At 42.2% G+C, this 24,909-nt stretch overlaps 1 protein-coding gene across 3 annotated transcripts in view; it reads right to left on the bottom strand.

Moving 5' to 3' along the window:
* rbm46 (RNA binding motif protein 46) overlaps window positions 1-24,909 on the bottom strand; it is a 32,189-nt gene that overhangs the window by 4,283 nt on the left and 2,997 nt on the right. For 2 of the 3 annotated variants that reach the window (XM_004572304.3, XM_076880019.1), the window contains exons 5-9: window positions 24,773-24,902; window positions 23,069-23,166; window positions 19,887-20,280; window positions 8,774-8,973; window positions 6,843-6,945 (exon numbers count right to left, since the gene is read on the bottom strand). In XM_004572304.3, the coding sequence (XP_004572361.2) occupies window positions 6,843-6,945; window positions 8,774-8,973; window positions 19,887-20,280; window positions 23,069-23,166; window positions 24,773-24,902 (925 nt within the window). Of the gene's footprint in view, window positions 1-4,779; window positions 5,354-6,842; window positions 6,946-8,773; window positions 8,974-19,886; window positions 20,281-23,068; window positions 23,167-24,772; window positions 24,903-24,909 lie in introns of those variants that run through there. The other variant, XM_076880021.1, reaches the window with a different exon arrangement.

Genomic DNA, 24,909 nt, shown 5'->3' with positions numbered 1-24,909 from the left:
AAGACAGGTCAGAGAGGTATAACAATGGAAAATGCACCACATGAGGAAAGATAAGGAGAAAAAAATAACTCCCCCCAGACTGAGCTCCAACATGGAGATCAGTTTGAGAACAGAAAAAAACACCTCTGCACAAAGCACATGAAAAAACTTAATACACCAAAGAAACACATGACAAGCAACAGGGGTGGGTAAAGGGTGAGAGACAGCCAGTGTAGACAGTACATCCGGGCCTGCGTGCGCTGGTCTCCTTGATCCGCTGTCAGCATCGGAAGGAAATAAGCGTCGAAGGCGTTTGGAAAGGGAGGGGGAATGAGTGTGTGCATATCAGTGTATATGTATGTGTGCGTGTCCAGAGTTCAGCTGAGACAGTGTCTTTCGCCCTGCCAGGCTAAGTAAACAGTCTTCCAGCCAACCCAGGTGGCCTTGCATGGAATGGGGGGGACAGACTAAACACAGTCGTTATCAGGGTGTTGTTCAGCTCCAGCCTTGACACCGCAGCTGGCGGCAAAGGGGTTCTCCGCATGAAGTGATGGTGGTTTTTACTTTAGTGCGAACAGCTCATATGAATTTCAAAGCAGTTCTACAGTCCAACACTGGTCTCTCAATCTCCCGTTGGAGAGCCGTGAGCTTCGCCATACTTGCGTTCTGTGATGTTGTCATTTCTTGTGCTCAAGGAGCCGATTCTGAGAACTCACAGCAGTGTGCCTCCCCGAGGTGTGATCCAATTTACGCACAGAGATGTTATTCCGGGCTAGCCCTTCCGAGATGTATCCAGTCTGCAGTCAGAGATCTTATTCTGAGTATTCTGAGTATGAATGTGAGAGTGAATGAATAGTGGTATTGTAAAGCGCTTTGGGTGCCTTGAAAAGCGCTATATAAATCCAATCCATTTATTCACAGCAGCCGTAGCCTCTCCAAGATCTTATTCGTGCTGCACTCAATGAGCCCATTTTGAGAAACTCACGCCTCTCCCATCGTTTCAATCCCAGCGGGCAGCCTTGTGAGGGTTTGAACAGCCGGTTCCGCTTTCTTAATTCTTCGATAAGTCAGGGCCAAGCCAGCTCCGATCAGCCAGAACCCTGTTACCATGGTTCCGAATAGGTAGATATCTTCAGCAGTCAGGCTCACCCGAGCCCAGACTTCTCGTTGAGAAAGGGGTGTCAATTGCATTTAGGGACCAGTTGATCCAATCCATAATTCCTCTTTTAGGTTTTAGAGAACAGACTGTGAGAGAGTGTTCCAGGGAAAAGTAATACAAAAAACACAAGACTAGACAAGGACATAAGAGGCTAAGCAGGGAAGCTACGGGAGAGGAGGAGAGGAGAAAAGTGCGACCGCCTTCGTCAAGAGCAAGAGCAGAGAGATAATAAATACACTGTTTGTTCAAACTTTAAAAAAGAACAGGAAAAGGAAAAAAATCTTTTTTTCAATTAAGTTTATATTTTTGAACTTCAATGTTATTTTAACTGCAGAAGTAAATGAAAGAGAAATGAATTAAACACGCCGAAGCCCAGAGGGGAATCAATGTGGACTTTTATGAAGGGGCAAAGGTAAAGAAAAGGTATGTGCTGAAAGGCAAAAGCAGAATATTATTTTTTCTCAATTATCTTGTTTTAATAATTGTTGGCAGGGAAAAAGGAATTCAAATTAACTTTAGAGCCCAGACAAAGAGCTGCTATTTTCTTCAGGTATGAATACAGACAGGCTTAGGGCAAAAAAAGTTTGAAAACCACTCTTTTTTTACACAACGAACTTTCATATTCTCGCTGCTTTATGGTGTTTTAGAATAGTCAGTTGTATTTGTTGATGTTGGGGAGTTTAGTTTGGTCTCACATGCATAGCACAGAGTCAATGAATGTTACAGCAGCAGTTTTTTTTTTACCTTGTCACACATAACAAAAGAAAGGTTATTACAATGAAATTAAACTACATTTTGTGTGTACATACTGAGACTTTGAGATATCGATGTAACATGGATAGTTGTGTTTTTATTGCTGCATCCATTATTATATATAATAATAAGACAAACAGAAAAACACAAGCAGTTAAACTTCAGTTTGTTCAGTCAGGAAGCAGACACTTTTGTGAATGAATATTAAACCTGCTTTGGTGTAAATAAAAGTAAGAATGCACTGCAAACGAGAGAATGGTTTAGGATGTGATGGCCACAGATCACTGCTCTGTCTTTATCCCTCTTGACTGATTTTTCATTACTTTGTGTTACTGTGTCTGTTACTGGAGCTGGATGGAACAGGGCCAGAACTCTACAACAGTGGGCTACTCACGCATGTCTCCGATTTAATCTGGCTCCATGAGGGTCCAATATCCTCATTTAAACATCATGTGCCACATCCAGCCCACGTTGACATAAGATGGACCAGATCAGTGAAATTCCCTTTTCTTTCAGCCTGATGTCTGCCACTCCTGCTCTTAGTGGGACCTCACTGTTTATCTGACTCTACCCAGAGATCACCAGGACTATTGGTGCCCCGTTATCTTCACAGAGGAGAGCAGGTTTATACTGGGCGCATGTGACAGATGTGAGCCATGGCATCCTGCCTCCAACATCATGCAGCACGACCAGTTTAGCAGTGAGTCAGTAATGGTCTGACTTTGGTTTTTCTTCTCATCTTCAAGTAGCACCAATGTATGCAAGATTTAAGCGTCTAAGCAGTGTATATATTTATATACTGTGACCTGGAGTGCCTGAAGAGAGATGAAGGAAGCCAGAGAGAAAGGGGAAGAGACTGAGGATGTGCAGAGATCTCAGGCTCCCCGTGGAGCAGCGAAACTGTTAAAAAATGGATTCGGTGCAAATAAGGCTGATTAAAAGCGTCCAGTCGCCGGGGCGCTCCCAGCTTTGCTCTACGCTTTTTAAAAACAACATCTTGTTTTCAAAAGGCAAAAAGAAAACACTTAATTATGTCAGGGTTCTGTGCTGGTCCGAGCGTCAAACCACCGGGACACAAACCTGCTTCCTGAAGTCAATTAAGAAAAACACCTGAATCGTATTTCAGCCTCTTGGTGCTTTAAAAATCACTTCTTCTTCTCCTCATCCTCACACTCATGTCCAGACGTCTTCGAGTTAAAGCTGCTTTTAAGCTCCAACCACAAGAGACACATTCAGAGAGAAACTCGAGCTCTATTATATTTCCGTACTATCCTCAACTAGTAATCACTTCACCTGAGAGCAGCAGTATGAAAAGAAAATGAGGTCATGGGTGTTTCCGGCCTTGAATTCAGGAGGAAGACTGTGGTTTTTGTCCTGTTCGTGGTCATCAGGTGAGCTCCTTGTCCTCTCAAAGGTATTTCAGGGTGTGTGGGAGCTTGGCCATGGGAGTAGGCTGCGTTCCTCTGGATGTCCTGTGGTGCCTCAGGAGTTTGAGGTATCTAGTCTGTGCCTGAGCTGAGTATGAAGGGAGAGGTGTCGATTTACCGGTCGATCCACATTCCTACCCTCACCTAAGCCCACGAGCTCTGGTGGAGACTAAAAACAACGTGAAGGTAGAGACAAGCAGCAGACACGAGCTTCATTCAAAGGGTGGCAAGGCTCAGACTTTGAGGCAGGTTCGAGCTCAGAGTAGAGCTGCTACTCTTTAGCTTACAAAAAGGAGCCAGCTGAGGTTATTTTGGGCATTTGATGAGACGTTCCAGGCATGTCCTCCCAGGAGGAGACCCAAGACAAAGGAATCATGTCTCTCAGCTGGCTTAAGAATGCATCAGGTTCCCAAGTCAGTTGCTGAGAAAAGGTAGCTAGTGAGAGGGAGGTCTGGGTTTAATTTGCTTAGACCACTGCTTCTGTTATCTAGCTAATCACCAAGGATGGATGGGTGCCTCTGGCTGAATAAAATACAGAGGGGTGGTGTCCCCCTAACAGGTTTCCAGGTTTAATGTCAACCGAGGTGGCATTAAAGTGAGAAGAGGCCCAGTATTACACAAAGAAGGCGTATTTTGAACTGAAAATCATGCAAAACTACAAACGGTTTTCACGGGCCCTTCAAGTTTCGCCATTCACATGATTTTTCTTCACTTCTGTTCAAATATATCTATAAAATACTTGTAGACTTGGTTTTTTTAGCTGTTAAAAACACCTAGAAAAAGTTCTTCACTAACAGAGCTGATAAGTTTTATTCCCCGCAGCCTGCAGGTGGTGTTGATTTGAAATATCTCACTTTGAACAGATCCTCTCAAAGCTGCAGTGTTCAGGGTTCAGGAGACGCTGGCTCAGACAGGCAGCGCTGCGATTGGCTCCCAGGGAGATGCAGGTGGAGAGAGTTCAGCCTCCGACAGCTGCAGCGACGCAGCACGACTGCCAAGCAGCTTTTTCCTCTCAGGGGAAACAACCACGTTTCTTCTTGCCTTCCTTCAGCTTTTAGGTGACCTAAAAATCACTGCCCGCCAGAGTGGCCCCTGCAGGGTCCTGAACCGTGAGCCAATCAGTGGCTATGCTCAAAATGCTTGTTTCACTGTAGGTACATTAGTACTAACAGTTTAAATACTCTGGATATAAACACAACTGAAAAAACACCAATTAAATAAGAACATGACTCAAAAACTGCTATTACTTCATTTTAAAAGCTGAATTTGGTGGTTTTTGTTTTGTCTTTTTTATTTAGGCCCATGTCCGTTTTTCATTTTTAATGTTTTAATGGTGCGATTTGTTAGCTTCCACTTTGATAAAGACAATGAAATCTTTAAGGACTTGTTTTTAATAAGCATAATTACAGAACATATGCAGTGAAATATGGATCGAGATGCTAGAATGCATTTTGGGGTTTTCTTTTTTATTTAACACGTTAGAAAAGCCTTAAAGTGACTGAGAGTTGTTTAAACAGTGCAGGAACAATGTTGGAATTTCTCATCAATTTAATATTTATTTATCAATAAAGACTACATCCATTATTGTTGTAAGCTAAAAAGGTTGGAGCACACTTGACTTTCTCTTTTTGCTCAGTGTGAGTGTTACACCCCCTGCTGTGCTGATCCACGTTACTACACCCTAAAATGAAGGGTGCAGGATGAAAAAGGCGACAACAATGAAGCATCTTTTTTTATTTTTAAACACTCCATCTTCAAATGCGTTTTCCTAAAGCACATTTACAGGAAATGTGTTTTCCTTTATTTTAATGTCAGACTTTAATTCCCTGCAGGAACCCTGGACAACAACATGAATGAAAACAAATGAGAGACTGCAAAAAGCAGACTGCTGCTGAAAGGAGTCCTGCTGTATGAATACTGATGATGGAGAGAACTCTTATTATTATAACCTCATTAAAACAGCCATTAAAGTGAGAGAGCCTCCTTTTGAGATCCTTTACATCAGTGTGACTCATGAATCCTCCCGTCTGAGATGCTGTTGGAAGACACACAATCTGCCTTTAATTTGATAGTTGGTGACTTGTCTGCTTGAGTGAAGACTTTGTTTTCTTTTTAAAGACAGAAGTGCAAATCTGAAACTGTTGCTCTTTTTTTAAACTACACATGTTCTGACTTTACAGCAGCCTGTCCACTGACCCAGGCTAAGTATTTTAGACCTTTCCTGTCTTTACTTTTCTTATTTTCTAAAGAGGTTAGAGGAAGTTGGCAGGGGGGTGGCTGAAATCTATCCCAGCTACCACTTAAGTTGATCACAAGTTAACTTAACCCCACTAACTACATGTCTCCGGTGGAAGCCATGTGGGAGGAAGCCAAAGTACCTGGACAAAACCCACACAGATCCAAACTCATCACAGAAAGGCGTGACGGTGTCCTCCTGTGTGTGGACCTTGGAAAGTTTTACCGGAAACCTCAACTTTCTTTCCTTGTTTTCTGTCATTTACACGCCGCTCCAATGCTGGAGGTCGTTGAAGACCAAGAGGAGATGTAACCCCGACAAAACCAAAGCAGAGTGTCTGCTTGTTTGGCTGCACCTAGAAAATCTCTACATTGGGGCTGTGTTATATCGTCTGCTATGCAGTTACATTCTAAACGAGATAATATCGAGATGATATCATGTCAGAGATCTGCAAGCGATGCACGTCAGCTGATGTCGATTTTGTAGCTAAAAGGCGAGTTACTTCCAACAAAGAACAGTTTCCAAATTATGCAAGAAAACAAGCAGTTTCACTGTTGAGTACATCCAGGCTACGAAGGAGAAGATGCTAGCAGCTGGTCATGTGCGACCTAAATGTAAACAAACGACTGGCTAACTGCGCTCCACATGATAGGAAGAGTAGGGACGGAAACCACTGATGTTGTTACATGGTGGGACTTTCAGCAGCTGGTTAAAAAGATTGACCTAACTTCATCCTAGCTAACAGGCTTTTTTACACTTTTATTTCGTTTCCAGAGAAAACACTACCTACGATACTTCTTAACTTCTATTTGCTGCATGCCAAGCTGCAAGCATCGATTAAAACACCGTTCAGTTCTTTTATCTATATCATCAGAAACATCGTTATTAACAATTTCTTTGAAATATTCTCCTACAATTTGTTACTGTCCAATTAAAGTTGTGAACTGTTACCAAAGACGAACCCTGGTGACGTCCACCGCACTCTCCAAATGAGTCTGACTTACTGGAAGAAATGCAAACCAAGAGTGGGGCTGAAGAGCCCCAAATAACAGACCCAATACTCTCAGAACATCCCTCAGTTACGACACGGTCCTAATCCGTGTCCAAGTCCTGGTCTGAGGTTCAACTCAACACACTCTGCTCTCCAGCACCCTGGCATACACCAGGGAGGCTGGGCAGTGTGTGGGTGTGGCACAAGCTACTCATTTATTCACTTGAAAACTGTTTACAGTGTGTGTGTGTGTGTGTGTGTGTGTGTGTGTGTGTGTGTGTGTGTGCTGAGGAGTACCCAGGTTCCACAGGGTGGTCTGAGCAGCAAGCTCCTTGGCATCATCCAGCAGAGCACACAGCTTGTCAGGGATGTACGTCCTTCGTGTGGATTGTATCACCACCTACATGTACGTACACACACGCACACACACATAGTGTTTGGTTAATGTAGAAACAAACAATCGTTTCACTGAAATGAAGACACACGAAGACCGGGGAGGTAATTAATGGGGTAAGTCACAGTCAAAACTGCATTGCTGGGAAACAAAAGAAAAACAGGCGAGCTGCTGGCTGGTTTTATGACTGTTTCTGTAACTTTAACATCTTGTGAAACAGTTTAAATAAAAAAAATTTAAAAAACAGCTTTAAATGGAACTGCTGAATTTTACACACACTACAGAATATAAACGTTATTTTTTTATGTTCATATGCTGATAACACAGGAAGAATCTGGATGTTATAACGGGATAATGTTAGAGATGGTCATGATATGTAAGACTTCACTGAAACAAGAACACGTAATAAGCAAAAATTCACTGAATATCAATTTATTTGTACTTTTAAAGTTGTGTTTTTAAATGTTTAAACTGAGTAACATAGAAATATTTCTCATCTATGTACATAATTGTGTTGCATTTCAGCTTTGTGACGTACATAATTTACTGCTGTGGACTTTGCAGCCTGCAGCACAACCCTGTCCCACCAGGCTGTAAAATAATCTGTCCTTGTGCCTGCAGCAGAATCACATGTATGGAATATATAGAAGCTATAAATAATTCAGTACGGTCAAGCTGTGTTTATATTTGTGGTTGCGTCATTAATGTTATGCATGGTTACAGACACACACATATTTCTGTATTACACCTTCTCGCAGCTGTTTATGGAGATTTATGGAGTACATGTTTATGCATTAATGCAGTCTGCAGTGCTCTCGTGCACAATCTCCTTTTTATTTTTTATTACTGTTGTATATAAAAATTTTGCACTTTAATTTAAAAACCATCTCAGCCTTGCCTCTCTAACTTTGCCTCCAAACCACTCAGCATGAGCTGTTCCTCTGATGTCCTCATTTTGTAATCTTTTCATCGTGTCCTTAGCATCTTCAGCTCGACTTCCTGTCTTTTTGTCCGAGCTGACATCCTCAAACCTTTCCTTTTACTCTTGCTGTTGTCCTTCTGCCACAAATCAACCCTCACACTCATCTGCACCCAATCGACAAGCTTAGCCCCCTAGGTGCTACATGTGGTACAGGTGGTATTTTGTTCATGTTAACAGGTATGTTAACGTTAGCTAATATTAGCCAGAAAAAAATCAGTCACCTATGTAATCAAGCCCATTTGAGCTATGACGGAAAACTAGTGTCAACAACAACAGGAAAACTGATTTATGGAGTGAAACGTTTAGCTTTTAGGGTCAATCCTGAGCTAACCTTAAGCAAGCTAACATTATTCAAAAATCTAGTCTGTGATTTGCCATTTCCTCCAAACTTCCAAGGCTGATCTCGTAATTTAGCTGACCTTTTTCAGATAATGTCACAAATCAGGAGTCACTTGATTCATTGAGTATAGTCAAGTTACAGCTAGGAGTTAGCTTCCTAACCTAGCAAAATGGCATCCAAATGAAAATGCGGATAGCATGAGCCACAACAATATTTCATAGATAATAGCAAACAGTATTGATTTTAGCCATAAGTCTATTGTGTAATCGCACAAGTTAAGAAGTATGACTAACACTACTTTCTTTAAAGACAGCTACAATTAGCGTGGATAGAGAGCTAGCTAACACTTAGTTACACAGCACATGGAGAGGTGCTAATGATCCAATACACTGTAAAAATGTCAGTGCAGCAACTCTAAATGTCATTAACTGGATCCTGCACATATTCCGACACCTCTCAGATATGTTTAACTGCATGCATGTTTATGTGTTAACATCTAGTCAGTCTGAAACCTTGTACAGTAACAGAAGCTTTCCATCCTGCCCTGGTGTGGAGTACAGGTAGTATTCTGGGGGCAACCAGCAGTTTTTGCAGCAGTAAAAGTCGAGCAGGCTGACGGCCGAGGTGATCTGACTCTGCTTGAGCGACAGCAGGCTGGTGCCAGTGAGGGGGGTGCCGGGCAGCAGGGGGTACATGCAGCGCTCCAGGTCATCTGACGGTACAAACACATATACAGGGGAGCAGCATTAAGTTAGACGGGTGCTTCCTTCAGCTCAAGGTACATACGACTTCTTTAAGACCTCACAGAGTATAAGAACAACATCACAATGAATAAGAATTTGCAATTCGTCTCTTTAATTTATATACACCAGTAAAGCCAGTTGTAACTTAACCTGTGAACCCAAAATACTACATTGACCTTTACATGAAACTACCAGCAGCAGGAAAAAGTTTCATGTTATATAAACACTCTTGTGGAGCGGACAACACAGCGGAAAAATTGTGCCGTTTATGCTGGACAGCGTAAGTGTTTCACTCACATTTGTGACTTGAAAATCAATTTAACGGAGTATAAACCCATGTAGGAGCATGTGTGAATAAAAGGCCTTAAAAGATTCAGCTTAAATGGATCCTACTTTTCTCAAAAAGCCCACTGAAAACACCACAGCAGAAAAGATGATCCTGCTGATTTCACAGCCTCTCAAAAGCCTCTCAAAGAGGCAGTGAAGTCAGGTGGAGACAAATAAAATGTCTCTGAAGTCTCCACAACGGCAGCCCTGTGTACCCTTTAGTGCTAAAAAGACGAGTGATACCGACATGCAGGGGTGTGTCTAAAGGTGGGCATAGGTGTACTATAGTAATTTATTTGTGGAATAGTCACGAGGACAATTTGAAAAGATTTACAAATATATATCAGTTTTAAAAATTAGATTAAAAAACCTTTAGTTTATAAAGCACCACATGAATGAAACGGGGTAATACATCGGGCCGTCTCTTCTCTTCCACTTATCCACTTCAGGTTCTGATTGTCAAAATTTATTTTAAATATTTAATACCCTGTCTCGTCCATATATCAAAACCATAGGGGATACAATGGTTGTACTGCACATTAAATATGGATAACTCGATATGATGACATTTAAAATACTGGAGGCAGCCCGTGCACTTATGGCATGAATTTGAAAATCCTAGTTGATTTCCAGTCTCAGTGAGCTTGAAGTCAAAGTCAAGGTCATTGAGACTTGAACTTGTCTGTGATTTTCAGAATCCTGCGTCACTTAGTCTCAAGTTATGGTGTTCACTTCCCCTCCTGGCAGGGGGAGTATTGTTGCAATAGTTTTTGAGTTAATAATTATGGATAATTAATAATTATGGACGTAAACAAAAAGATGTATAGACTAATATAACAAGGGAATGTGTATAATTATTATTATTTATTTATAGTGTATAACCAAAACAGATATATTTGATCAGTTAAATAGGGGTGGAATAAAAAAAAACCTTTGCTTCTTTTTCGGTTTTTGAGCAGGAAATGTTTTTGTGAATGTGAATAAGATGAATTTCATAAATTTAATGTTTACTGGTTTGTTTTTCGTGCGTAACATTTGTTACTTATATATTCACGACAAAGTGTTTGTTATGGGCGAGTTAACTCTGAACCACTGGCAGTGAGGTCAAGCGAGGAAACGTACTTATGGTGAATTTCTTCTTTGTTTAGGATTTACTCACTGGGATATAGAATAGTTGGGAACCCATGGCAACCATCAGAAAAAGCCTATTTTAGGTAGGAGTCACCACTGGAGAGCATTCTTGGTGAATAAAGGGTGGTGTGATGGCGCTGGATGAGCATCATTCCTGCCCCCCAGTTCTTCTCGCGGTTCACTGAGTTTAATACTTTTGACTGCAGCACAGTAACAACCAGGCTCATCTCATCACTAAAGCAGCGATCATAAAGTGTGACTGACTCAGCTCTGATCCATCTTCCCCAACTTTTCACTCAATTACTCCCTCACTGACTCTCAGTTTATCGGGCGACAAATCAAAACCCAGAAATAACTTTAATTGGTTTCTATCAGCAGGTTTTTTTCAATTATGCAACGTTTGAAACTGGTCTGAGAGGGAAATGTGGCAATAAATGAAAAGAGGTTGCTCAGCAGTCCTTTGGGTTTTCATCTGCACGTCTGTGTCGGTGCACCTCATCTTGCAGCCTCACTTAAAGAGGCTCCAACAAACTGAGCTCATGTACATCGTATTGTTTTGGTTTAATTTATGAAACTAATTATTTTCAAGTTGTTGCGTAATCCCCCTGTTAAGTGCCAAGGCTTTAGTCTTTTTAATGTGCAGCAGTGCTTTGATGAGTCCCCAGAAATCATCTGACCATCCTTCTTGCCCTCTGAAGTTTTCCATTAGCTCTGTTTGTGTGCAGCACGTCTTAAAGGTTTTAAAAACACTGAACACAGTTAGCATTTCAGAAAAGAATCACTCTCGGGTCACACTCAGGTTTGAGTGTGAACATTAAACTTCTATCGGGACTTTTCCATAGCGAGTAATCCAAACTACGCAGCTAGGACTGGGCGATATATGGAGATTTTTAAACATATCAATATATTTTTATATGAGATGTGACAATATCGTTTATATCGATATAGCATCTCTCTTTCGTCCACTTTTGACTCTACGCTGCGTTACTCTGCCTCACCTCGCACCTTCACTGAACAACTCCCCCTCCCCCATCGCTTCACCTGCAGGTAACGACAAGATGGACATGGAGCTATCAAAGAGGAGCTGAAAACATTTGGAGATGACTATTTTAGTGCTGTCAGCGTTAATCTCGTTAAAATGACGTTAATGCCTTAACTTCTTAACTTATGGCTTTAACAAAAATATCGAGATATATATCTTATATCGCCATCCAGCTGAAGAATATCGAGATATGAGTTTTGGGTCATATCGCCCAGCAGCAACATATTCATGATCAACCTCGTGTTGTGGACGTTCTCTTGGTTGACTCAATGAGAGTAATGTATTCTGAATACTTTGGATTACTTAATATATTATCATGCTTTTTACAACTACATGAATGTACTATTGCTGTGTGACTTATTACTATTACTGAAGGTTACTCTCCATACCAATACCAACTAGATTTTTAAATCTTATTATAAATGAGTAACAGTAGGTTGACATTAGGTAAGGCTGCAGTGGTTATTATTATATTTACATGCTTCCAGCTCCCGTTTCTGCTCGGTGACAGCTTGTACTTTTCCACTCTCCTTTTTCTCCCTCCCTCGCTCACAGACACATAATGGGTATGGCAGTCCATTCTCCCTGCAGCACGGACTACACTGCCCATGAGGCTACATTCTTTAGGGCTATGCCTGTAGCAGTCTGCTATTGCCTTCATATTAAATTATTAATTAAATAATCATTTTAAAAAAATATTACTTCACGTCATTATGTGGGCTGCAAGTAGAGGTGACATTGGCCGTGAGATTGAGACACAGACATTAGAGTCCCTTAATGTGTGTTTTGTTTGCATTTCCACCAGCGTGGAATTACCAAAAATAGAGAGGGCACAGCCTAACATATAAAACAGGAAAATACCGCCATGTAATCCATTTATTTCAACAAAGTCACTGTATTCTGAGTATCACCCTTTTAAACTGTAATGGAATACAGTTACTCATATTTTGTAAATACATAATGCCCGTACATGTATTCTGTTACTCCCCAACATTGACCATAGCTCTGTAGCTAGCCACCTAGTAGCACTTCATTATACTGCATGTTAACTAGCCCAACTGATAAAAGTTGTAGTAGCGCTCTACTGTGTACTTGCCTGTTTTTTAATAGAAATCCTTCAATCATAATATATTATATTATCTTTAGATGGAAACTAACTAGCTGACTTACATTTCATAGATATCTGTTAGTGCCCGTTTCATGGCGCTAACAGAATTTGGATTGTTTTTAACTCTTAGCAGCGCCTCAGCATTTGTTTTAGGCAATTTAAGGGGCATTTAGCCTTGAAATAAAAGATGGCTTAAGTGGATAACACTAAGACATTTCTAAATTTACCAGCTGCCATGAGTCATGGAGTTTTATTCATTCAGATTTATTCAGCACACCTGCTTTATGCAAAAATCACCAGTTTGAAGCCAGACAGAATGGCCTAGCAGAAGCAATCAGATGAGGATCATTGTGCAGCCTCTTAATGAACCATACAATGCCAGGTCTCCATGACACCGGACACTCATACATGTTTACAACTCTCTACTCGACACAACAAACGGCGAGAGTCACTATATTGTGGCACTTTCAGCACTTAATTGTCGCCTTAGAAAGGCTGAGGAGTAACAAGAAAACATAAAATGATAAAATTAAAAACAAGTTAATTAAAAAAAGTAGAAGATAAATGATGCATAAATGATCACAAACAATAATAAAGGCTGAGGACAATAAAAAACAATGTTTAAAAAAAAAGAAAAAAAATCACATAGGTCTATAAAAACACCAATGTGATTTTTTTTTTTTTTTTTAGAGGCGATGTGAGGGAATTCTGTGAGACATGTCTCCTCGGGCAAATCAATCCCAGCGATGATGGGGGGGTCGTGATGGCAGAAGTTATAGTTACATTTCAGATGTCTCTTTGATGGCTGATGGTGTAAAATTGAGGACGGCTGTACAGAGAGACGGCAGATTTTATTGTGAGCCGGAGGCCGAGTGGAGAAAATGATGGATGGGGATAAGCGGTGAGACAGATTTAAGAGAAGCTCGTTTGGATCATTATCTGAATGAAACTGAAGCGAGGCGCTGCGATTAATGGAAATTAAACAGCATAGTTTCTGGGTGACACGGGTCAGCCCGACCTCCAGACACCGGTCACTAATGCAGGACACTGTCCGCGGTGATAATGTCTGTATCTGCGGTCGTGTCGCTCTTTTTTAACGGTGGCAGCTGTTTTTCTTCTCTGTCAGGCCATCGGAATCTGAGGACGGTGATTTCTACAAAACTTCCTTTTTTATTTCTTCTTTTCCATCTTAAAGAAGAGGAAAACAAAGAAAAGAAACTGAAGAGGCCAGGCTGACATCTCTGAAGTAGAGAATGGACAATTTATATCTGACACAAAGATGAGTTAAGAGTGTGAGCTTTGTCAGTGCTGAGGTGGTGAACGCAATAGACTTCAGAAATATCAAAAACAGAGTTCTTCAGCTAAATGAAGTGCCCGAACAGTAGACGGTGTTTGTGCCTTCTGGACCACTTTAAAGCAACTATCTGACAAACAATATGATTAGCTGTGAAGTCAATTGCACTAACAGTCCAGTAAGTCAGTGCTTCAGATATCTGTGTGCCAAGTAAGAATCCTGTTCCAAAATGGCCAAAACACTTCAGTTGAGGCCTGGAAACATTAAGAAACCAGTCATGGTGGCTACATCTATCCAAATACCTGAATCAAAGCCCATGGCTCTAAGCTCTAAGTGACACAAAGTCAAATATGCATAAGGACCCTTTATGGAAAATAAAAAATGAACAAACCCTAAAGGTTGAAGGCTTTGTTGGAGAGATGAGTTCGGAGGAGTTTCGACTCTTTCCCCAATAAAGAGGACATATGACAACCTCCCCTTTACTTTTACAAAAACTTTACTTTTACAGAAACATGAAGGTCGCTGTGAGGGACAGCAAGCATAGACCCATTCTATATCACTCTGAATCCTTTTCAGCAGCATCTTCCTGCTGGGTTGGACGATGAGTTAACATGATGATGTCATCGAGTCTTCTGAGTCAGCAAAGCGCTGTAGATGTTGTGTTTCTTCTTCTTCTACATCAGACTTAATGCACTCTACAGCTACCATTTTGCCAGTTTCCCAATAACAAGATGGAGATTTTTATTTTTGTCTAATCTAGAGCCTTCATCTGATCTGAATCTTCTACAGAAATAAACCAACTTGACGCCTTCCTGAAATGGAGAGAAAAGACTGTGTGTGGCTGAATGTGGACAGTGAACAAGATCTGAACCCTCCCCAAATGAAACCTCTCTCTCTCTCTCTCTCTCTCTCACAACCACTTCACCTCTCCATATCCTCGTCTCTTTCTGACATCTTCCCATCATAAATATTTCACAGCCCATTTATAGCAGAGTTAACTCACAAACTTTTCTCATTTTCAGAAAATCGCCACGAGCATGAGGGAACATCAGCTCGTACTCTGACACCAGATTATTATTGCGGCTTTCTCAATATATGTGAGAGGCTTGATAAATGTGGTTTGTAATGGATGAGACACAGTCAAAACCTGCTCATATGTACAGGAAGAACAATCTAGGCTTATTTTCCTGGCAGAGTGAAGAAACAGAATGACCCTGTGTTACAAAAAAGGGAAAAATAAAAACAAAGTGCAGCTCATTAGAAAGCCGCAAGCGGTCCAGAAGAGTTTATTCTGACAGCAGAAAGCACTTTCTACTCTCCCGGGGAGGGGATATTGATTGTTTGGCACTACACATGATTTCCTGTTAGAAATGGGAATTATTTTAGAAATAAATAGTTAATGCCATATTTTGAGAATTTATCTGCAAGTCAAAACGCATGCTGTGTATGAACAAGCAGACCTGGACATCCATCCATTTCCTTCTCCTTATCTGAAGTGAGGTCGCATTGACAAGAGGGTAAACTGACCATTTTAGACCCCTTTCCCCACCACCACTCCCAGTTCATCCTGGGAGATCCTGATGTGCTCCCAGGTCAGGTGAGACACAGAGTTCTGGGTCTAATCCAGGTTTTACTCTCAGTTGTGGTAAAACCTCCTGAAGGATTCTGACCAGAGGCCTTCCCCACCTCACCTGGAACTCCAGCTTCTCACCCTGAGGCTGAGACCAGACAGTGTGGAGGATGCTTGTATCTGCGATGTTATTGTTTTGGTCATTACCATGATGATCTCATGTGAACAGGTGGTGGCTGGACAACCCATTAATTAAAGGTTTTGTGGTGTACTACTGAGGTTGGGCCAACTCTGGTGGAGTCAACACTAGGGATGGGTACCGGTATCTGACATAAACGGTAGTAACCAGACCGAAAAGCAGCGCACATTTCGGTGCTTTTTTTTCCTGAGATGTCATACACTTTGAATTCTAGCCAATCACTTTACGTTTCCGAGGATAGTAGGCGGGTCCAGGTACGTACGTTCTTTTAGAGCAGAGCTACATATTAAAAATGCCCAAGGCTAAGTGGTCAAAAGTCTGGCTGTACTTCACAGCAAAAGATGCAAACTCAGCAGCCTGCAACAAGTGCTTTAAGGTGATACTGTGATACTGTGCAAAGGAGGTAACTCCTCAAATCTGATGAAACACCTGGCGACGCATAGCGTTTTTTTTAAAAGCCAAAAAATGCACCGTATTTGATAGCTTGCTGCGAGACCTCACACCGTGCACATCTACTGCGGGTGGGTTGCCTGTTATCGGACCCGGAGTTAGCAACATCCCCCAAAAACCCGAAGAGGAGAGTCCTGGCCCCTAGCCCTGCCAGTGTAGCAGAAATGATGACGGATGATGATGCAGCAGCAGCCGTTCTTCTCTGCATGAGTAGCTTAATGTTGTTCGTGTGTAATTTACGTTGAGTAGGCTAACCACGTTGTTACATTAATGCATGTAAGGTGAACTAGCAAACACCGTCGTAGCTACATGCGGCTGTCTTCTTGTTTGATGACAGATACTCCCTTCACCCTGGCCAAAAAGGCTAAAATGACCAAAGAAAAAGAGGGAAACAGCTGAACATGAGAGGTTTTTGGACAAAGTTTGTGTTTTTTCCATTGTTTAAGCACTGCTTCCAGCCTAGAGTGATGCCATAAATCCCCTATAGCTGCAGAAAAGGCTAACATTGTTATCTTTTTACAAAAAAAAACAAACAAAAAAAAAACAAAAAAAAAAAAAACAGCTGAACATGAGAGGTTTTTGGACCAATTTTGTGTTCTCCATTCTTTAAGCACCGGTTTGAGCACCGTTTGAGCACCGGCACCATTTCAAAAGTACCGGTTTGGCACCGGTATCGGATAAAACCTAAACGATACCCATCCCTACTGACAACACGCAGTGAAAACATGCTCGAGCTTCAGAGTAGGTCCACTCCTCCACTGCCAGCAGAGATTTGATGTTACCCCCTAAATCTGAGGGTAAGACTCACCTATTTCCTGAGGAGGCTCTGTAGTTGGAGCACAAGCTCCTATTTTATAAAACTACTCTACTGCCATCCCCAAACTGGATTCTGTATGTTTGTAGCAAGCAGTGACCCACTAATATAGACACTGGCACCTTAGTTCTATGGTACTCAAAATCAACATCAGCCAGTATTTGTTGTTGACTCATTTTCCACCATAATTTGCAAATAAATTCTTTAAAAATCAGACAATGTGATTTTCTGGACTTTTTCCCCCTCATTTTGTCTCTCATAGATGAGGTATACCTATGATGAAAATTACAGGCCACTCTCATCTTTTTAAGTGGGAAAACTTGCAAAGTTGGTGGCTGAATAAATACTTTTTCGCTCCACTGTACTTTGGTTAATTCTCAAGGAAGCAAATGACTACAAGAGAAACATAAAACTGTTTAAAACTGGTGACAAACTCAGCCAAACTTTAATCTACAGCTGGATTATTATGAGAGATATTCGATCAGAACTGATGAGAGATGTGGTTATTATACAGAAAATGAACAATTTCACAAATAAAACATCAACTACAGATGAGGAGAAGATCTATGCTGCACAGTTCTATCTAAAATTGAACTGAGAATGACAGAAAATTCATCCACGTTGTTCAATGTTTCACAGAAAATATTTAAAACTGTCTGACAACCAGCTTCACAGTTTTATGCAGCCGGTTAAACTTTGAAAAGGGGGTACTGATTTGACTCCTCACAGAGGAAAAAAAAAATCCATTATACATTAAACTGATGACTTTATATGTTTTTAGTTTTTGCTCATTAAAAAGTTTTAACAAATATTTTTCTTTTTTTCCTCCCTACAACTGCTGCAGCTAATGAATGCTTTCGATTAAAGTTGAACTTTCTAGCATGTTTTGGATTCATTATGCAGTTGTGGTCTCCACTCCCACCCCACCTGCAACCTCTCCTTCATCCTCCACTCTGCTGCTCCTATCACAAAGTCTGGCCCAGGTTTATCATCATCAGTCGACAGTATACCAAGTAAAACTAAACTAACAATTACAAGTTGTTGTGATAAAACATTAGAATTCACTTAAATAACAATAAAAACTCAATTTTAGTGAAAATTAAAACTAAATAAAAATATAAAGAAAATACTTTTAGGTAAATGTTATTTTGACTTTAGAGAAAACCTACTGGTTTTCCAGTAAAATTAAAATAGTCCAGTTAGTCCTGAAACCAAGTCCAAATACAATATGTGTTTGTTAATGTGAGGGAGAGACACGTAATAGTGAAGCTGCAACGAGCAGAGAACGTGAAGGTGGACTAGTTTAAATCCCCGGAGACAACCATCCAAAGAAGGAGAGGGGAAGACGAGACTGCAGTCAGGGGTGGTTTACGAGATATTAGAGAGAGCTGCTGTGATGTGTGGTTTGCAGAAGGTAGCACTGACAAAAAGACAGTGGATTGTCATAGGGCGTGTCCAACATGGACGAGATAATCAATGAGTACATCAGAGGGACAGGGCAGCAGTTTGAAGAAATTAAAAAGCTAAAAAGGCAAGGCTGAGATGGTTTTGGACACGTGAAGAGCAGATAGTGGAGACAGAGCTGCCAGGCAAGAGGAAAAGAGGAAGGCCACAGAGACAGGGTGAGGTGGAGGTAGACGGTCCGCTGCTGTGACCACTGAAGGCAGCAGTTGAAAGAAAGGAGAAAGCAGACTGTGACCTGAATAAAAAGCTGTCATTTTTAGATGTGCCAAATCTTCTCCCTTACATTACTTCATATTTTTGTCAGTGAAATCTGCTATTTTCTGCATAATGCTACTTCTACGGTAAAGTGGCTGTTGAGGTACAGCCGGTCATAGACTAATCCAGCCTGCATGCCAAAGTAACTGAAGCCCGAGTTGCTCTCTGGTGCGTTTATAAGAATGTGAGTGTGTAGGAGGGATGTGGTCTCTGGCCTGCTGCAGTGGAGAGGTGGTGCAGTGAGCTCATGGGGTGGTGCCGGGATGTCAGAGGGGACAGGTGATAATGATGGCACTGATGACTCGCTGCCCTTTTAAAGTGATGAAAGAGACTGGTGGAGCGCTGTGTGTAGCGGAGAGAGCCACAGAGAGAGCTGGCTCCGGGCTACAAGACAGTGCCAAACATAAAAAGACGCTTGTGGTCAAAAATAAAGCCGAAACCATGACAACTGTACACTGTGTGGGTCCGGTCATTTCACAGTGTTAGATAGAAAGCTGGTGTGAATGAGGCATGTTGCATAGAGTAAAAAAAACACTCTTTAAAAAAAACAGTCCATTTGCCAAAGTTTACATCTGATTTTGTTTAAAGCAGAGCTTTCTGTAGAGTTTTCACTGTGTTTATTTGGGACTTAAAGTCCTTAAAAAGTTCAAATTTATCACTGACTGGTGAAAAAAATTGGAAAGAAGAAATCAGCAGTCACCCTCCATGTTCACTTTAGCTCAGTTAGCCTCTCATGTGTTTGACCTACACACGAGTAATACAAGAGTACATGAGGGGCTCAGCTCCAAATACTGGACGACTCAGTAAAAATAACTGAAGGGAGCCAAAACTTTGACAGCTGCTTCTTCATCTTCCCCGGGCATTTCAAAACTCCTGGCCTCTTGCCTCTGTCTCCTAACCCTTGGACTTCACTTTGAGAGAAAACGTCATTGACACAAGACCCTTTAATAATGCCAATCTGTGGATCTCTGCAGAAGACCGTCTTTTTCACGTCACTACAACATTAAATGCAGGTTATAGAAGCAAAGCCCACCAGTGGCTTCATTAAAAAGGCTGGAAATTGAAAGAAAAGGTAACCTGAGACTATCAAATTACATATTATTTTCTTATTTTTCCTGCCGGAGACTTTGTGCCTCTGGTTGGAATCGTACCAGCGACCTTTCACTTCTACATAAGAGGCAAAAAAACCCCAAACATATAAAAGATTTCTATTTTTTCCCCCACTTACCTCGACTCCCACTGTAGAAGGGGTTTGTCAGTGGCAGGGACACCAGTCTCATTGGGTCTCTTGCCATCATCCCTCCATCATTCTTGTGCAGCCCAAATGTCCCGTTTCCTCCGTTCCCTCCTCCTCCTCCCTGACTACCTCTGGTGCCGCACTTCCGGCCAGCTGCACCTCCGTCTTTGACACCCGCTGGTTTGGCCAGCGTCACCTCCACAGCGGCTCCGTCGATCTGGGCTCCGTTCATGAGGCTGAGCGCGGTGAGGGTGTCGCTGCGAGAGCGGTAGTGGACGAAGGCGTAGTCGGTGAGCTTCTTGACTCTCTCCACGCAGCCCGGCTTGAAGCGGGAGAACTCCTGACGAAGAGTTTCCTCCGACGTCTCCAGCATGAGGTTTCGCACCTGAAGTACAAACGAGATAAGTGGCTGCTCAGGCTTTGAAAGCAGAGAATGAAATAAAACACACAGCAGACAGACGATGCAGATCACTTTTATTCCTGGTAACCATGTCCGAACAGCAGCAGGAACAACCCTCTGGCACCAAAAAAAATGTTAGATTTCACATTTTTAGTCAAACCTTTTCAAAAATGATCAAACAAAAGGCGTGTGGCATTACATGTCCTCGTTGATCTCACCACGTTTTGACCCAGAACCATTTTATTTGTCATGATTTCACCTGATGAAGTGAAAACAGGCTTCCCCACTCACACCTTACCTCAGGTGACCTCAAAAGGTCACATGACAGTGTGGTCTCAACCCCCGGTGATGATAATGGCTAAAGCCTTTTTTCACACATTGTGGGTCATGTGATCAATAGAGGGTTAACAGCCACCTAAGAGGAGAAACTCAACTACAGTTTAAACTCCATCTTTTGGTTTCAGAACTGAAAGCGCCTCTTGGGTGGGAGCAGAAATGTCTTCACGAACTTAAACAAGTGCAGCTGCCTTCTATTATTTTTACAAGCTCTTAAGGAGCCAGTGTTGGGCAGTGTTAGGAGAAGCTGGCTGAGATATGCACCTAGTTTTTTCAGGTTTTTCAGGAAACTAACTGTGACCAGACCAAGCTAATTCTGGGCTTAGACCCAGAATTAGCTGGAAAGATTATTTCTCTCGTCTGGCCTGGAAATTCCTCGGAAACTTCCAGGAGGAACTCAACTCTGGATGGAAATGGTGTCAATTAAATCACCAGAATAGCAAAATAAATCCAGACAGGCAGAAAGTGCTGGGAGTTTAAGTGAAGAGCCAGACAGGAAGTAGATTTGCTCTGTCACTAACCGTTTATCAATACAGGACACTAGGTTGCCTAGGTAACCCTGTAAAGTATTTATTGCCCTGCCAATCAGCGGTACCCAATGGCTTGCCTCGAAGCTGAGAAATCATTTAATTGATTTCCCATCATCTCTGCTCGCCGCGTTGCTTCTGTTTGCTTCCTTTTGGTCTCGTGTGTTGAGTACAGATGAATTTAAATGGTTTTTTTGTGCATTTTTCTATTCAATTCAAACAAATCACAACCGCAGTCGCCTCAAGGTGCTTTATATTGTACGGTAGGGACCCAACAATATTACAGAGAAAGGCTCCTGTATGTTTAGTGTCAGCAGCTTTTGTGGCTCTGCTATTTTCTAGCAGCTCGATGGTGTTTTAGAGCAGCTGAATTCAGAATAAAGCTGTTCCCTGTTTTTGTTGTCAGACAACTGCACAAGCATGAAACAGGCACACACACCCTCCCTGTTAAGACCTAAAAACAACTTATGGCCATAAACAGTTGTTTCAGTTACTTTGCTCTGCTTTTTTATTTTGTTCAATTAGCCTTCTTGCCAGCGATAAACTTGTATATTTAGTTAAGCCCATCTACCAAGTCCTGCCACACAACTTTTCCATGACATGCTCAGCAAACTCAGCCCAGTTTAATGCAGAGATGTGCATTAAACTTAATGGTAAAATGATCGGGAACGTTTTGGTTGAGATTCCCTAGATGGAAGACCTGAACTGAAAACCAGCTCATTCGCGATGCATGCAGCAAACCAGCAGGATAAGCCTCAACTACCGTGGAGCTGCAGATTTATCCAGGAACAAGCTTTCTGTTTTGGACACGTGAGCTTCATCGAACTCCTTACAAACACCTTTAGAGTTTTAAAGATTTACTGTCTTTGTTACAGCCAAACCGAAGCAGAAGACAGTGGAGCTGGTGACTGAAGAGGTATAACAAGAGCCACCCGAGCACATTAAAAAGCATCCTGATTAGTGTCTTTGAAACTCCATCTAACACCAATGTTAGTGAAAAAGTCTTAACAAACTCAAGCAGTCACATTTTGTGCAGACGAACAGATTCTGCTCGACTTCTCTCTAAACTTCATCGCTGTGGCTGATGAGAGGCCGAGTGAACGGAGCAGCTGCGAGCAGGTTTTCTCGAGTCGAGGGCTTGGTTTGCTAAAAATACCCCTCGCACTGTACATGCTGGCCTCGGATCACACCTCAGTGTTTCAGCCTCCTCAGTAATTGATCCCCTGGAGGGTGAACGGCTCCTGCTGCTGCTCACCTTTGATATGGGTGAGGCAGATGAGTGTTTCATGGGTTTCTGCCTGAACACACGCCGACCTCTGCTGCACAGCGCAGCTTTCGTTACACTCGCTGAGGCCCGACTCGCTAAACCGAGGGTTGAAGTCAGGTTTAGGAAAGGATGGATTGTCACAAACGATGCAGCCAGATCCAGGCCTGTTTCCACCAATCAGAGTTCAGCTACTTATCACCCTACATTAAATCTACAGTGACAAATATTAGTTCAGTTTGTTTTCCAATCAATTACTGGTTCTGTCGCTAGCTAACATTAACTAATGTAGCAACCAACAAACCAGCGAGGTGGTGTCACGTTCTGTACCGGCAAAAAGATGGCGCTAAACAAGCTTTAGAAAATGTAAACACTTCTTACATCCAGCGTCACAGACGGTGTTAAATCTATGACAACAAGAGCACTTGCAGAGCGCAACACTTTATGTTTTTTATCATAACACGTTGCCATCGTTGTGATGTAGTAGGGCGTACATTGGACAGCTCTGTGTTTTCATATGATATATTACTCAAAATGGTTCCTTGAAACTGTTTTTTCAAGGTTAACTTTAACCTTTAAACTTGTGGACACTACACTGCTAACAAACAAACTAAACACGTGTGTGTTTGTGTGTGTGTGTACGTACATAAAGGACCCTAACACGCTGCATGACCTCCTCATCCACATCTTTCTCAGGCTCCGCCCAGTCGACCTGGATGGAGTGACCCCACAGCTGGAAAGTTCCTGCGGGACACAGCAGCATCACGTGACTGTAACGTGAGGGTGCTGACGGTTTAAACCCGTCAATGAATGAACAACACGCACACAGCTGGCTCTCCGCTGGCAGGACACACACATAATAAGGGTGGCTGTTAAAAAGAGGAAGTTTTCACGTTGCTCTCAGCAGATGAGGCTCCTCTTCCTCCTGATTAACTTCCTGTTTCACACCATTGTGATTCTCATTTTAAATCTCACTTTCATTAAAAAAATTTTTTTAAAGGGAACAAAAACCTTTTCATCTTTGTTTCCCTTCTAAAGTTGCTGCTGGTGGTTAGAGTAATAACCTCGGCTTTATACCTTCAGTTTCCTGTAGCTGCCCTGAATCAACACCTGCTTGACAGGTGTCCGACTCCACCGTGCAGGAAATCTGCAGGAGCAGCAGTTTGAAGATAAAATAAGCAGCTGGGGAACATGTTTGTGGTTAATCCGGTGAATCGATTGACTGAAGGATCAATGTCCAATGCAGCCCAGGGGCTGAGACAGGAGGGAACCGATAGCTTAATGGAAACAGCTAGCTGAACCTCCGGACAGCAGCGCAAACTCATCGGGAGGGGAAAGGAGGCAAAGGGGGGAACACTGCAGGGGTGTTCTCATACTCACGGCTCAGTTATCCAACATGATTAGCACTATTAGAGCCACTGAATGTGATTTTTTCCAAAGTTTGAGCTTTAAATATGAGTAAAAGTGAAAAATAAAGACAAAAGAAAAAAAAAAGAGGCGGCGGTGAACACAGTGCCTCAAAGCAGCCACATGGAGCCTTCAATAACACCTCATCCCCTCTGCACACAGCTGGGTTACACCTCTGGGCACCTACAGTGTTTGGTTCAATGGTCAATGGGATGCAGAAACTGCACACGTGCTATTGTCTGCACAATGTGTATTTTCTCAGATTTTCAGTTTCAAATTTCCAGACTGTCTTATTTAATCCACTTAACGTACATAATTCACTTACTTTCTGCATGTAATGCTACTTACTGCACATAGTGTCCTTCTGTATATATCCACTTAATGTATCGTGTGTCAGGATACATTCCACTGCGTGTTGCACTTGTATGTGACAGATAAATAATCTTGGCCACTCCCCTTGTCTTTGCAGACCGAACTCATCAATGCAAGACACACCATCTGTCCTGCTTCAGATTCATTACAGCAGTTTGTTTCTGCAGTACTCTTGTATCACAGCAAAAAGGTTGTGGGTTCAAACCCATGTGGAGTTCTGAATGTTTCTTCTGCCGTTACAAAAAGCAAACATGCCGGGTTGGGTTGTTTTCTCTCTTACATCATCGCTTTAAAAGACTCGAGCACTCCTGTGGATTCTACATCAGTGAACTCATCTTCTGCTGCTTAAACGATCAGAGCTTTGGAAGCTGCTGTCTTTCCTCTATAAACCCTCGGACCCAGAAGTCAGTCTGTGCTGCCCTCTGCTGGACGCTGAGAGGAACTGAGTCAGCTTAAAGGCTGCAGGTGCACACGTGTGACTCGGCACAGTGAAAACAAACAGTGGACACACAGATGTCTTCAAAGGTTAGGAAGGAAACACGTGGAGGAGGAGGACGAGGAGGAAGGCTACCTGGAATGAGCTTCCTGCGAGCCATCGCTGCAGCTTTGTGGGACTCGTACTCCACAAAGGCGAAACCTCGATTTCTGTTCTTGTCTGTGGTGCTCGGGTACACGATCGCATCCACCACGCCGTCCGTCACCTGGACA

Source organism: Maylandia zebra, linkage group LG3, assembly GCF_041146795.1.
Source record: "Maylandia zebra isolate NMK-2024a linkage group LG3, Mzebra_GT3a, whole genome shotgun sequence".
Lineage (NCBI taxonomy): Eukaryota > Metazoa > Chordata > Actinopteri > Cichliformes > Cichlidae > Maylandia > Maylandia zebra.
The sequence above is the reverse complement of the archived record's forward strand: the minus strand, read 5'-3'. Positions and strand labels throughout refer to the sequence as shown.